Genomic DNA, 15,923 nt, shown 5'->3' with positions numbered 1-15,923 from the left:
ACATCGTTTGGTGGCCCATACATCATTTGGTAGCCCATACATCATTAGGTGGCCCATACATCATTTGGTAGCCAATGCATCATTTGGTGGCCCATACATCGTTTGGTGACCCCTACATCGTTTGGTAGCTCATTCATCATTTGGTAGCTCATACATCGTTTGATAGCCCATACCGTAGGTGTTACTGGCGTAGACCTTATGGTCTCGCCCTCTGCTAATTCAGCAATTTCGCATAGAAGCAGTGACGCTAGAAACCTGAGATTGCTTGACTTTTACTTTTTTTTCTTGCCCCAACTTCTAATCCCGATTATGTTGGTATCGGATAATTGTGAAGTTCACATTAAACCTTTTGTCACAGCCAGTTATAAAATGCAAGAAATTTCCTGATATGCAATAGCTTGATTGACAGTTTACTATTAGCGTGCGGTTTCATTTTGTGTCTGTCAGTCATAACTCCACAGCGCTAAAATTCCATTCTCTACCCAGGCAGCAAAATCCGTCATTTTTGCATTGATTCAATGTCGATTTTGCTGTCTGGGTAGGGAGTTGGTCTTTGACGCGATATGAGTCATTCTTTGCTGGCAGACAATGATTAGGAAGGTAATTTATTATTTGTGCAAATTGCTTTGTAGTGCAAAAAGTGCATGGAATACTGTTTGCACAGAAACGGAAAAACAAAATTGATGAAATTCTGTGTTCTATGCAAGAGGACTTTCAAAATAAAATGAGAACTGAGAAATTTGACCTAGAAATGGCGAAAATAGGTCAAAAACCGAGTCTTTATCACCTTTTCTACCTAAAATACACAATCACGAATATATTTTGCGAATTAAATTGATTGAAGTGATAGATAAGGCTTTTAACCAACGGCATACTTTTTCCCGTTGTTATTTGATGTAAGCCGACGGAGTAATTAGCAATAAGAGAGACGTAGACCTAATGGTCTCGGCCAGTAACTTTTGCCGCTAAAAGGAGGTGAGTGACAGATACGGTTAAAAGCACTCCCTCTTTCTGTGAATTTTCTCTAAAAGTAAGCCCTAAATATTGCAAACCATCGGATTGAAATCTGGAATTTTGGGATGTCATTCAGTTTTTTAATGAAACTTGAAACTCTTCGAGATAGGTCGAAGTGGCGCGGCAGGTGTTTGATACAAATTCTCTCGTGGTACCGTACTAAATCTCATGTGACAGCCTACTAGCCCTGATGTGATCCTGTCCAAAACATTGACAATTTTAGACTATATTTTAATTGTTTATGGTGTATACCAAAATTTACAATCGTAGCTTTTGTACTTCTAACAAATACACTTTTTTTGTTAATGTTATCCTCTTCATTGACTTCCTCATTTGATGAGCTTTCACTGTTTTAGTCATTTTTCACATTCTTCGTACGGAATTTTTTTTATCACCATCACTGGCTTGACGATGACATTGTCACCTTTAGTTTTTGAAGAGTTATGTTAAAGGGATCTTATATATTTTCCTTTTCCACATAGGCTACTTTGTAGGGTAGCCACTTTAACAAGTCGAAATTCTGCCACTAAACTTGACTAGAATGAAACCGCCAACCAATGATGAGCTACGGTTTAAGTGACGTAAAAAATGGCAAAAGGAAGATGACAGAAAGCAAATTAAGTGATGGATTTTTTGTCAGCTGGTTGGCTTAGGGGTTAGGGTTAGGGTTAGAAGTAATCGTTTCATTGACGCGGGTTCGATTCCCACTACTGCTATTGCTCTTTTTCTTCTGTAATTACCAAATAAAGTTCAAAACAAGCATTAACTCTCTGGATGAGTGCCAGAAGGGTCACAATTGGACGGTAGCCTCTTATAACATGTGCTGATTGGTTGGCGGTTGCATTGTAGTCATTCGCAGTGGAAGAATTTCGACTTGTTAAAGTGGCTACCACTTTGTAGGCTATCCTCACACTCACTTTTTTTTTGTCAAAATGTCCTTTCTGGTTTTCTCTGTTGACTCTGTCCATTCTCTTTCCCCCACCAAACTTTCGTAACGGCATACTGGACAGTGGACACCGTAGTAGCCTACAATCTCGATGGAAGTATAATTTCTACTCAAATAGGAGACTTCTACTACTACTACCATCAGGGTTGGAAAAAATCATGATTTTTTTAAAAAAATCAAAAAAATCGGATTTTTTTGATTTAAATCGGATTTTTTTGATTTAAATCAGATTTTTTTGATTTTTTTTATATAAAAAAGCGTCGAGTCTACTTGGGGGAAGAAATCATTTTAATAAGATAGCAGAATTATTTTTAACCCCTTGATTGATTGAAAGGCTTTGGTTTGCAAGTGTTTAATCATTTTTATTATCATATTGTAGGCTAGCCTGTCTATTGCACACATTTTTGAGTAGGTGTGATATGTTGCTTTATACTAAATCATAATGTGCATATCGAGATTGAGGTACGTCTCAGACTGTCATCTCACTACACTAAGATCTTTCCTTACGTTTGAGCACACATCACTTTGCTTTTTTGCTCAACTGATCCATAGCCTACAACCAGACTTTTTGCAAAGAAAGTTTACCGGTGTAATATAATTATGTTACCGACGTACCATACCAAAACAATAAAAGTTCAGATGACACAAAATTGCAGTTTATTTTGCATTGAGAAGTTTGTACATAAATACAAGCTCGCCAGCTTTTGCAGTGCCCAATCGATTTCGAGCTTCTGATTAACCAGACCAAAAGTGGAAAAAACTCGATCAAAAACTATGTTTTGTGAACAACACCGTTTGTGAACTGCCAAGTAAACTAAGTTGCCTTTCAAAGCATGCATAGCCTATAGCCTTAAGTATTTAAATATAACTTTTGCATTACAGAGAAGCAGTGAAACGTTTGTTGATGTATTTATTTTTATTTTAGCAAATAAAAAATCATTTGATTTTTTTAATTGATTTTTTTGATTTTTATTGTTTGATTTAAATCATGATTTAAATCAATGATTTAAATCATTTGATTTAAATCAACCAACCCTGACTACCATCCAAGTTGGAAGTTCGATTCCCGCTCAAAACACATGGAAATGCACCACTGATGATTCCTAGCAAGGGTGAAACTTGAGTAGCCTATGGTGTCTTCTAGTTTCGTTCGAGCGGGGTCTTATGACTTTACAAACTCTCACATCCCTTTGATCATCACTTTTCTTCACATGGGCTGTATACTCGTTCGGTTCTTTTTGATTTGTGCCTGTTTTCAACGCACTGATTTTTTAAAGTATTTTTTTTAGTTAAACAATTTTTTCAGTGGCGAAGATATTTCAACTGTTTTTGGCCAATTTGTGGTCGCTGATTTCGAAAATGCAGTCAGTTTTTGTCTATCAGGTCTAGTTTTCTAGTTACGGTGGTTCCACTGCATGAGTGCACTTATGCATAATTACTCATGTGAAATCTATTCACGAGTCAAATATATTGTCAAAATACACAAATTAAATCAGCAAGCCAACATAGACGAACACATAAACATAGGATTAATAGGTATGGTAGCTTTTTATTCCTCACCTTGCTTAAGTGTCTGCCACAAACTTGCGCTCAAGAGATCTACGAGAGTCAACTGCAAAAGCATCATCGCGTTTAATAGACCAGCAATAGTCAGCTAGCATGTTAGCATCCCATCTCCCTTGACATCTGACTTCCATCTTACTAATGTCTTGATGAAATCGCTCTCCTTGCTCGTCACTCAAATCGCCAAAATCATCAGGAAAGCAGTCTAGATGATTGTGCAGAAAATGAACTTTGATGCTCATGTTAACATCAATATCCTGGAGCCTTCTGAGTAAGTTAGACACAAGTTCTTTGTAATTGGATGCCTTTTTATTTCCCAAAAAATTCTTAACAACTTTCACAAAAGCATCCCAGGCACTCAGTTCTTTTTCATTCATAGAAGATGGGAAGTTTGGGTCATTGAATAATTTTCTGATTTGAGGCCTATCAAATATGCCGGCTATTAACTTTTCAATTGTTAATCCTGGAAATTTTGTGCAAACATATCCGAAACAATTTTCATCTTTATCGAGTGCTTTTACAAATTGCTTCATTATACCCAACTTTGCTACGAAAGTTATCATGAAGGTGAAAAAGCATTACTGTGCTTGCAACACTATCATTATTATTATATTAATGTGAAGAGGAGGTAACACAATTTTTGATCGTTCCACCAAAGATAAGAACACTGGCTTGAACATTTTTCTCGCCAGGAATCATTTCTCTTGTCATAGGCCAATGTTTTCTTTTTCAATGCTGATCTTTTGCCCTGCTGCTGTTCCACAAACAGAGAAAACAAGGGAACTTTGCGTATCCACCTTGCATTCCAAGCAGAAATCCAATCATTTTCAAACCAGCGCAAAAGTCCAATTGTGTTCATAATGTGAAATTTTTTCCAAAACAAATTTGACTTTGTTAAACTTTTCTTTGAGAGTTGTTGAATGTCCAAGTGGTACAGATCCATAAACGTTTCCATTATGCAGTAAAACACATTTTAGACTTCGTTTACAGCTGTCAATAAAAAGTCGCCAATCTTGAGGATTGTATTCTGCTACACCAAACTTTTTTACACCAAGCTATACCAAGACCTTCCACATCTGTACCGTATAGGTTACAATATCATTTTCCTGAGAAAAATAGGGCAAAAACTCGACATGGCATTTCCGATAGAAAGTGATTTCAGTAACTGGTTCAAAAATATTTTTTTCTTTGAGTCTTGAAGCCAATAACGCAAAAGATTCCTTTAATAAATTTAAATCCCTCGCCAAGTCATTGAGTTCTTCCTGAGAAAAAAGTTGGCAAGGTAAAATAGCAGGAGGAAATTCGATTTCAGGAAGGGCGGAATCGCTGTCAGTGGAAGCTTGCTCGTTTTCGCTGTTAGGAAGTAAATCCAATTGTGGCAACCCTTCAAAATCAGGAACAGGAAGTTTTTCTCTGTGTAGCACTGGCCTGATTACTAAAGCTAGGTTTGGATATTGCAAGGAAGTCCTATTTTTCCTGTTTATGCATTTAATGTTTACTGCACAAAATAGCAGTCGCTATTATGATCTTTTGGTTCATGCCACACCGTTGGAATAGCAAACCTTAATTATTTTCTTGTTTTGTTCGTCCATTGACGTAAATGTTCTTTGCAAGTTTTGCAAACAATGTGGAGAGCCCAAGACTTATTTTGATCCCCCAGCTTCACTTTAAAGTATAAGCAAGATAAGCTCGCTTTACAAAATCATCGATAGGTTTTCTATTAGGCTCCAGTGTGTAATCACCACAGATGTAGCAGAAAATATTTGTGTTATTGAGACAACGTCTTCTACATGTTGTAGCCATAAACGCGCTAGATTCCCCCCCCCCCCAAAAAAAAGCACCATTATGCTGTCTTGACTTGCACCTACTAACATTTAACACAGAAAACAATTGTCTCGGCATTGTCTGCTTCCATTGTTTATTTTAGAATGTAATGCAAGATTAATAATAAAGGTTGTAATCCCATAATTACAGCATTAAAACTAGTGTATTTGTGCTACTTTGTAGGGCAATTGTAAAAAAGTCAAAATCATTGTAACTTAAAAAGTTGACCTGATGGAGAAAAACTGATTGCATTTTCGGAATCAGCGCCCCAAAGTTAGTCTAAATCAGTTCAAAAACTGCCGGCAGCAAAAATTGTGTCGGCCAGTGTAATAAATCTTCCTTGCTCACCACGTCTCCCTCTATTTGTTGACTGATTACGTGTTCCTCCGTACATTCACTGTATCTAAGAGACCAACACTTCTTCCTTAGAATTCCCTGCAGAACATTAGTATCTTCTTTACCTGCCTCTTCATGTCTTTAGCGTTTGTTCTTGGGCTTAAAAGTTTACGTATTAGCTTTTCTTCAATTAAAGAGTTAAAAAAATACCCAAAAGATTTTTGACAAAGAATAGAAAAATTTTGCAAACTTACAGCAAACCATGCATTGAAGGAGACTATGCGAGTTGTGTGATGAATGTGTTTACGAAATAAATTTTTACAACATAAGTGTAGTGGCACAACAACAACAAGTAGTGTTAGTTTTGCAACATTGTGAGTCCCTTCCACCCAGTTTAAAACTGTTCAATTCAATTCATCAGACACAATGGATGGTTGTTTATTTAATTCACATTTTTATTGCAGGAAAACCACACAATGTTCCGCACCCTAACACAGCCTCAATAAACACAGGTAATTTCTTGACTTCATGATTATGCTTTTCTCGAAATTCTATAATCTACCTTTGAATCTTGGTTATCATGAGATGTCTGTTTCATTATTAATTTTGTCACTTTCTACGGAAGCATTTTTATTGCAACTCGAAGCTGATAGATGTTGATATTCTTCATTGGCAAATTAACTAATCTACCCAAAGCCAGTGGACGTTGAATGTAAAAACTGCCAATTTGGTTTATTGGGTATGGTCTTAGCAACCAAGACGAGCAGACATTCTGAGTTATTTGGATGTCGGCATTGGGGTTGAAAGATTGAAGCCTGGTTGTTTTTAGCCTCCGTTCTGCTTTTCATTTATAGTCCGCTCTGTTAGTCGCGGAAGTGTTTTGTTTAACAGTTGAACGATTGACACAGGTATGTGCCAGATTGGCACGGGTGTGTGCCAGATTGGCACGGGTGTGTGATAGATTGACACGGGTATGTGCCAGCGTGACGCGACAATTTATCAAAAGACAATTTATGGAACGACAGTTAATCGAACGACAGTTTATCGAAAGACAGTTGATCTAACGACAATTCATCGAAACGACAGTTAATCGAAACGACAGTTAATCGAACCGACTGTTTATCGACACGACAGTTCATCGACCGACTGTTTAGTGTTTATCGAAACAACAGTTTATCGGACGACGAATCTCCGGAAACAAATCTTATCTAGGGTTAGGGTTAGTCGTTCGATGAACAGTCGTTTCGATAAACAGTCTTTTCGATCAATAGCCTAGTCGGTCGATGAACTGTCGTGTCGATAAAGTATCGTAGTACCGTGTGCCAGACTAGCACGGGTGTGTGTTAGACTAGAACGGTTGTGTGCCAGACTAGCACGATTGTGTGCCAGACTAGCACTGGTGTGTGTCAGACAAGCATGGGTGTGTGCCAAACTAGCACGGGTATGTGCCAGACCAGCACGGGTGTGTGCCAGACTAGCATGATTGTGTGCCAGACTAGCATGGTTGTGTGCCAGACTAGCACGGGTATGTGCCAGACTAGCACGGTTGTGTGCCAGACTAGCATGGGTATGTGCCAGACTAGCACGGGTATGTGCCAGACTAGCACAGGTGTGTGCCAGACTAGCACGGGTGTGTGCCAGACTAGCACGGGTGAGTGCCTGACTAGCTTATTTGTGACAAAACTCAGCGGGTCCGGATGCCAATAAGAACAAGAGCTTGTCCAATGTTTGGAACGCAGCTTCAGGGCAAGGTTTGCTGTTTGAAGTAGGTTAGCATCTGCTTCCTGGCTGACAGCCTACTTGCCAAGCATTTGGTAGCCGTGGATATTAATGGGCTTCAGCTGCTATTTTCAGAGATAAGCTGTAAATGTTTTTGTGTCCTGGATCAGATTGTCTTCTCGGTCAGACCTGCACAGCTCTAAACAATGCAAGATTTTTTCGGCTGATGGCGTTGTAACCTTTGCATTCGTTCCGAAGTGTTGCCATATGTAATGTGACCATCTTTGCGATTTCACTTCTTTGCGTGTTTGTATTTCACTTAATTTGTAAATACGTTTCATTCCTCCAGTGGGCTACCACTTTCACGTGTGATCCACTCTCAGGCTGTATTTTAGCAAAGCAAGGGACTAAAGTTGACCTTTTGTTATGTCATAATTGTTCGTATGACGTACACAGTGCTTGCTACGTCAGAGAAAATTAAATTGAATTTTATAACAAAAATTTTTTTTTGATTTAATTTCAGTCATTTATTATTTCACAAATATTTGTTTTTTGTTTAGATGAATTAAGGTATTTTCCTGCCGAGGGCAGAAAGTTTTTCCGAAAACGTTTGAAGTCATGTAGTTATTTTTATTTTATGTATTATTTTTTTGAATTATGCAATTCAATCTTATAAAGCTGTTATTAATTATCTGTCTACGGTTTTCAAAAAGTATCTCTCTACCAAAGCTATACTTTTAGAAAAGATTTGTCAATTTGAATTGTTTTTATAATTTCCATGTCTTGTCATTTCAGATAGACTACTTTATTGGAATGGAAATTATCATGTTTTTGGCAATAAGCGGAGTAGGTAATTTTATTTGGCATAAGACTGTGATTACTTTCGTCAAGGGCTGCACGTTCATGAGACGTTGTTAACCTGCTACGTTAAGTTACAATCCTACTACTTCATTACTCTACTCGTGCTGTAACAGAATGTTGTAACGTGAATACAACGTTTACAACAAACGTGGTAACCTGATTTCCATCTTCAATAAAGTGACAAACACATGCGAGTTGGGGTAGGCCCACGACGTGGAGGAGGCATTGGTTACTTTTGTTGACATGCGATTTCATCATGACTTGGTATCTGTGTTAGTCCTCTAACCCAATCCAGTGCAAAATGGCCGATTGAAATTGTCAAGTTATGAAATTAACTGATTACTTTCATTTCAGGGTCCACACTTGTCCCTACCACGACAACGCCAACAACCACCACCACAACTCCAACAACAACCACCACAACAACACCAACAACAACCACCACCACAACACCAACAACCTCCACCACAACAACACCAACAACCACCACCACAACAACAACCATCACCACAACACCAACAACCACCACCACAACAACAACCACCACCACCACTACACCAACAACAATCATCACAACAACACTAACAGTCCCCATAAGCACACCGGCAACCCCTATAACAACACCAATAACTGCCACGACACCAGCAACAACCATTATAACGCCATCAATCACCACCATAACACCAACAACTGCCATCACAACAACACCAACAATCCCCATAACAACGCCAGCAACCCCCACGACACCAGCAAGAACCACTACAACACCATCAACTACCACCATAACACCTACAATCGCCATCACAACCACACCAACAATCCCCATAACAACTCCAACAATCACCATCACAACGCCAGGAACCCCCACGACACCAGCAACAGTCACAACAGCAAATATAACACTCACGACAACAAGAATCCCTACAACAACTCTCACCACAAAACTCCCTACCACAGCTCCACCCCATGCAATAGTCCCTTCTCCCGCGCCTCCCATCACACGGGAGGCGACAGGTTTTCCCGGAACCGGTCCACCTGCTGCCATCACAATCAACTATGAAGTCACAAGCAGCACCGTCAATGACGTTGAGTTGCCTACTTTCATCCTCTTTGATGACATCCCAGTAGTTGATGGTAAGGCAGCGGTTTGTGACCGGAGCTTAATTTGTAGAATGTTTGTTCAATGTGTAACAACTGCCACAGGTGACTGTATTCGCACCTCAACGCGGAGTCGAACTCATGCGCTAAGGATCGTCAGACTATTCACCTACTATCGTTTGTGTTGTTGACCAACTACACTGAGAACGCTGTTCTTCATGATTGGGTCTGGATTGGCCAACCCGCGGCTTGCAAGCTGCATGTGGCTCTTCCCTGTTTTATGTGGCTCTCAGAATGAAAATGGAAGGAAAAAAGTGCAAAGGAAAACCAAAATGAGCATAAAACGTTTTAAAAAAAAATGAGACAGAACTTGATATTTTTGTTGATGGCAATGGTTCGCCATTATGTTTGATACCAGGGCCGTTGAAGGGGTATTTGGGCCCGATGACATTGAGATCCTTATTGGGCCACAAATCACAAGAATGCGACGCTGTGTTTTCTTCATATTACCCGGCCCCTTGAAAAAAATTTTGGGCTCAAAATATTATTATCCTGGGCCGAGGTCGAAAAGTACCCTCAGCTCCCTTTGTCAACGCTACTGTATGTCAGGACGTCCTGAAATCCAAGCGGAAGGACTCAGAGACTCTCATTTCTAAAAGCTCCTGAGTTTGAAAGATGCGTAACAATAAATTTCATCAAGAACGTGTTTTCTATAACGACGTTGACATTGTGATGTAAATGAATTATATTCGTTTTCAAGGTCGTTTTGATGAAACAATAAAGTGCTTTTGGTGTCGGTTTAAGACAAAAATAACGGGAGAAGTAGCGATAGCACGCGCTACTTTAACCCTAGTGGCGGGTAGCGCGCTGCTTGTATAGTAGCGGATGCCTACCTCTGCTTGCAGAATTCTTTAAGTATTTGACAGCATACCTCATTGTTTTCCTTAGCAGTACTGTAATGAGATGAATTTGTTGTGCAGTGAGTTTCAAAAGTCAGTGCACACTTCCAAGTCTTGATTGGGCGCTTCACCAATCTCTTTCTAAAGCAATTTATTTAATATTTTCAGTGACAAGAACCTTTGAAAGCATTTAATTTATTAAGTTGAGTCTTCGTTGTTTACAGGCTAAGTTAGCATTGATCAACAACAGTAGAAATCGAACTTGAACTTTTCCCAGAAAGCAAATCAGTCGTTTTTTACATTGATTCAACGTCTGCTGATTTGATGTCTGGGTTGTAACGTTATGCAGAGTCGTATGTAATATATCGCTATGGTATGACGTAGTGAGTATGGTAGGTCATGTGACTATTTGAAAAAGCACACGACTTTGATCTACAGTGACTTTTCATCCATGCAAGGGTGCTTTTAAATTTAGGCGACTTCTCTTTAATTTATTTATAGTCTTCTTTATCATTGACCATAATATCATTTATTTTCTATGTAGTTTACAAACTTAGTCAAAACGTTTTCCGGGTAGGCTAAAGTTTCACACAATTCCTGAGTTCCATAAGTAGGAAGGGAGGCTTAGGAATGTTTTTGGCGAAAAACTATGCTCTATAATAAGCTAAAAATATAGACCATGATATGACTATTCTAACAAGCCCAAATTTATGCCTCCGGAGCGTCGTTTCCCCCCATGAAGATGACCACTTTGTGATTCTGGATATTTTCATGAAGTGCTGCCATATAATATGACATCACTTTTAAAACTTTTCCGTCTTATAAAATTATGTTTGAGTTGTTGAATGACAAGTGTTATTGAAATAAGTCATTTTAGATTGATTTGTGCAACTTTTAAACTTCCGAACAAGTTTGAAAAGTCAGTAATCTTGCAACTCCTGTTTTTAGATAATGATATCTCGAGAACGGCAGTTGGGATTCTTGAGCGAATATCGTTGAAAGACTTTCCACTGTTCGGACTTCTCGTTGGCCTGAGCCTTGGTGGCATTATGTCCGTCATTGTCGTATTGGGAGCAACATTCTATGTCCTCCGCAATGAGTCTAAAGACGATCTTCCTACGGATGCAGAGAGCTCATCATCAAGCGAGTGAGATGGTGCTTAATTAAATAGCAGCAAAGTGTCACTGCGAACTGGCTATTCCACACTAGCTGCTAAGTGGAGTTGTTCCCCCCACTGAGCTGATAATCTCCCGAGCATGTCAGCTCCAGTTTTGTAATAGAAAGTTTTAAGATGCTTCCATCTCTAAGGTTGATGAAGCCTTTTTCACTCGTACCGGCCAACCATTTTATTGGCACATATTTTGATCAGATTGTTTGGTGCCACTGTGTTAACTTTCGATTCAATGACCGCTAGATGGTCAACATTAGCATAACCAGGAGCTTAGAGCGCGCATGTCTTCAGTAGTAAATCCAAAGACTAGAAAATTGTTATGTGAGACTCAAAAATTGAGAAAATTGCACAATGTTACGAAGCAAACACATTGCCAACTGGACAACAACTACATGGGCCTGCTTCATTGTGATTAGAGGCTTCATTGGGTTATGCTTCTTGAATTCATGTTCTTTTAAATTATGTTCAGGGACGGCATCGCGGAAGTTGGCAAAGAAAGAAGGAAGACATTGATCGAAAGGATTCGAAGCCACCCATCGTAAGTCACCAACTCGTATGCACACCAGTAGTTACCTAATGCACCACAGTTAAGGTTGATTTGGTAATCTCCCATCTTGTGCAGGTATTTGCAGGCAGCGAGTCGCATGACCGTCATACGGCAACGGTTCCCATCACGTAAGTTTACTTTTGTTTATGACGGTTGAATACTGATGTTCGGTATGGCGAATCCACTGAAAGCTTAATCCTGGCAACTTCATATATTGCTGACACAGGTTTGCTTGCATCGGTTTGAGGTAAAAGTTATATACTCAGTTACTGAGCACTGGGGGGTGAAAAAATACGGTTCTCTATAAGCAACTATAACTAAACCTTGGCCTGGGCAACCGCGAGCCGCACTTACGCACAATAGAGCTCGCCTAAGTCGACTTCTTAAAACTCCACAAGAAGTAGGCTAGGTCTAACTTGTATTTAAATATTGAATTTGGACAACGTCATAGAGCCTGTGATCGAAATCGTCATCGCATGATGCGAGTTGGCTGTGGTTTGCAAAGTAAAAAATGTGGCTCTTGGCCTCTGATTGTTTAGCCACTCTTGATCTCGACTATAAGCATTCGGCAATGATGAGATTAGGGGCCAGTTCCTTTCTTGCTTGTGGTGACCAACGGCGTTGCTTGATTCCACAACTCGGTGGATGAAACAATGGGTTTTTTTCTACAGCGAGCAGTGCAGGGACGCGCGTATTGCTCCAAATGCTGGAGCATATCTTTTGCATAAACCCAGAATTTAATTATTTTTGAAACATAAAGTTCCGGGGTGCCAAACCATCATCAACTGTTCGTTGGATTGGCTACTTCTCGTCCACTACCACGTCGTTTGTTTGATTTGCATTGAATGACATTGTTTCAATTTCAGTTGCATCACTCTACTATGACGCGTCACCGACTGCAAGACCTTCAACACAAAGTCAAAGCAGCCTCGCAGCAACTTGACGAGCTTCCATTTGCTTTATGAGTGTGGGCTCGTCTGAGAGCACGAAACTCGACTATTATTGCTTGGAACGCACCTGGAACGACCTCTCAACGTAACCAAGGAGGTTACTTTTTCGGAGTGATCTATAAATTGAGTTCACTTCAAAAACATTTTTATATGAAAGTTTGCCTCCTAACTCCTGAAATAGTGCAAAGGAATGGAATCGTGCAAAAACTTTAGTCTTGGTTGCTATCCAAACTTTAGCAGACCGCTGCACCAACATGTGAAGCAGTGTTGGATCAATTACAATTAAATGCAATTAACTTGGCTACACATTCTCACGTTATTGTAATTTCATAAACGTTTGGTAAGTTGCACCCATGATATACTTTTGTTGACGTCGAGTCGTTAGCTGGAGTTCAAAATGGACTTCTACATACGGGACACTGACCAACCGAGAAAGTATTGTGGGTTGCACGATGCGCTCCATAAGATATTGTGCAAAGGTTTTTGATAAGATTAAACTATAAACAATCCTTGAGGAACATAAATATTGGAACATTCTTATGGGGATTTTTCGGTGCTTGATATTCGACAGGGAGTATGCTCTTGTTTACCCCCAACCTCCATTTAAAGACCGGAGTGGTCTTGGTGACCGGACGCCTCTGCACGACAACTAGCGAGTTTGGCCAACCCAGGTTTGACTTAAATTTTCCTTCTTACAAGCTGTCACCATTGTAGCATGCAGGCCCGTAGCCAGGGGGGGTTCTCGGGAACCCCCCCCCCCCCCCTTGAGCCGAAAAGGTCCACATTTTTGGAGAAGGTGTAGTGTACATACAATCACAGGATTAGCTGAAACCTTCCAGGTAGTTCTGAATAAGAGGTTTCTGGAAGATTGTACAATAGTAAAGTCTTAAACTTTCTTCACAATGTAGATTTTAACGACCTGTTGTAGTCTGATGCTGCGAGTTCGCTGTGGTGATAGCGAATTGCACTAGCTTTTGGAACATAGTTCCCTAGTCATGTGCTATGACGAATGGTGTTGAAGTCATTGAGTGGTTCTTTAATGTGGTTCTTTTGTTTGGCTTGAGGCTACTAAGTTTCTGTGTGGTTAGGCGTTATTGCTGTGACATTCTGTTGTGAGTGAATTGTATGATGATGACCTTCCAACACCTGAGATGATGCAGCAAGAGTTTTTTTGCTGGCAATATAACTGGAGAAAAGAAACCCGCCGCCCCAGTACTTGTGCAGAAGCAATCAGGTATAGTGCTCAGTATCGAAATATTGGCAAATTACTAAGAATAGCAGCAACAACTCCAGTCACTTCATGTGAATGCGAGAGGGCAGCAAGCGTTCTTCGGCGGCTTCATACCTTCAACAGATCTACCATGAAAGAAGAACGCTTGACCTGGCTTGTCCTGTTTCATATTCACCACAACCGAAACATCGACCTAAATGAAGTCATAAAACTGTTTTCACAGCAATACCCGAGGAAAATGGAATTGGGCAACATTCTTTTATCATGGCTGATGCCTGCTTGTGATGTTTGACAAGTGCTCTTTTGATTACGTGGAATCTTTGTTGATCACCACATGGGTTTCTAGGGGCGCCAGAACGAATTTTGACGAGGGCAAGATTATGAAAAAAGGGCACTTTTGTTGCTGAAAGGCGATCTTTTTTTAAACTTTTAAGATAAGATACAGTGATAATGCTGGGCAATTTGATAATCGTTTTCCCCCTATTAGCCATACAGTAGGGGAGACTCAGGTAAGTTGGCCCAGTAGGCAAGTTGGCCCACTCTAAATAATTTTTTAACTAAAATAGTTATTGTTACGTATCGTACGCATACTGAGAAAGTGCTGTTGAAACTATCTTATCACCAGGTTGGGAGGCTCTAGCAAGCAGTATAAACATGTGAGCACGATTTTTGTATGAAAAATTATGATTTTTGAAATTTTTGGATTTTAGAATTTTTTAGATGTCGAGTGATTTTTTTCTTACTATCTAAGAAAGGTTATTATTTAGTGAGTGCAGCGCTAGAGTGGTTATTAAGGCTCACTTTGACTGTGAAACCGTTGTTAGAAGCTCGATAGTTTGACATAAATTTTAGTTTTTGCAATGTGGTTGCCATGCAGGGAAGTTGGCCCATTTCGTGGGTGGGTACGTTGGCCACCATGGCCAACTTGCCTTCATGAGGTATTACATAGAATGATAATAATTGACTAATTAATACGATGACTTATTTTTGCAAGATTGAAGTAGCCTATCATCAAGTATCCAAAGTAAGTAAATCGCGGCTTTACATCAGCATTAAGCGATCAATAACAATAATACACTTCCTAACATCGTTTTTATGCCACAAATTATTCCTAACCCATATGGTAATAATAGTAGGCTAAGTAGCCTAATCAAGAAAACCAATCGCGGAAATGTGTATCAACCACTTCTCAAGCGACGGTCTAAAACGTACCTCGTTTCGGAGATACATTAAAAAATGTTCCGATATTGGTACCCATGCAAAAATGGGGTTTGTAGCCTATTGCAAACAAGGTCCCACCTATCAGTATCGTTAAGGTGACCAGATCGTTAGGAATAAAGGCATGCCGTTCCAACTACATGATGTTTGATACAACCTTTGTTATTTTCGAAAGCTTATTTGGTGTAGGCTACTCATGTAAAAAAAGTTTACTGAGGTAAAATACAGCATTATAGCCTAATAGTAGATTTTATTATAAACCATACATGAATGCATACATAGAATAATTTATGTACGGTATGTATGCCTCTATAAAACCAAGAAATAATTAGAAAGAAAATCAAATTGGGGAGAAAGAGAACTTTTCCACTGTTTAATATACCGTAGATGGACATGTTTCCCACGTGGCCAACTTACCTTCCATGGTGGGCCAAATTACCCGCACATGAAGGCAAGATGGTCCATTTTATTTTTTTCGGAAAACTTGAAAAATTATATACCTAAGAATGTTTGTTTGATGCAAGAATATGTCCACTTTTAGAGTGA

The 15,923-nt window shown here is 39.5% G+C and overlaps 1 protein-coding gene across 1 annotated transcript; it reads left to right on the top strand.

Moving 5' to 3' along the window:
- The first annotated feature begins 6,176 nt into the window (after window positions 1–6,176).
- LOC145778075 (uncharacterized) lies at window positions 6,177–13,273 on the top strand. The gene is made up of 7 exons (XM_082589485.1): window positions 6,177–6,195; window positions 8,198–8,252; window positions 8,618–9,397; window positions 11,209–11,407; window positions 11,901–11,969; window positions 12,054–12,106; window positions 12,845–13,273. The coding sequence occupies exons 2-7, from the start codon at window positions 8,216–8,218 to the stop codon at window positions 12,919–12,921; spliced, it is 1,215 nt and encodes a 404-aa protein (XP_082445611.1). The 5' UTR covers window positions 6,177–6,195; window positions 8,198–8,215; the 3' UTR covers window positions 12,922–13,273.
- Window positions 13,274–15,923: the final 2,650 nt, after the last annotated feature.

The sequence above is a fragment of the Aplidium turbinatum genome, chromosome 10 (assembly GCF_918807975.1).
Source record: "Aplidium turbinatum chromosome 10, kaAplTurb1.1, whole genome shotgun sequence".
NCBI lineage: Eukaryota > Metazoa > Chordata > Ascidiacea > Aplousobranchia > Polyclinidae > Aplidium > Aplidium turbinatum.
This window is presented reverse-complemented; position numbering and strand designations above follow the sequence as displayed.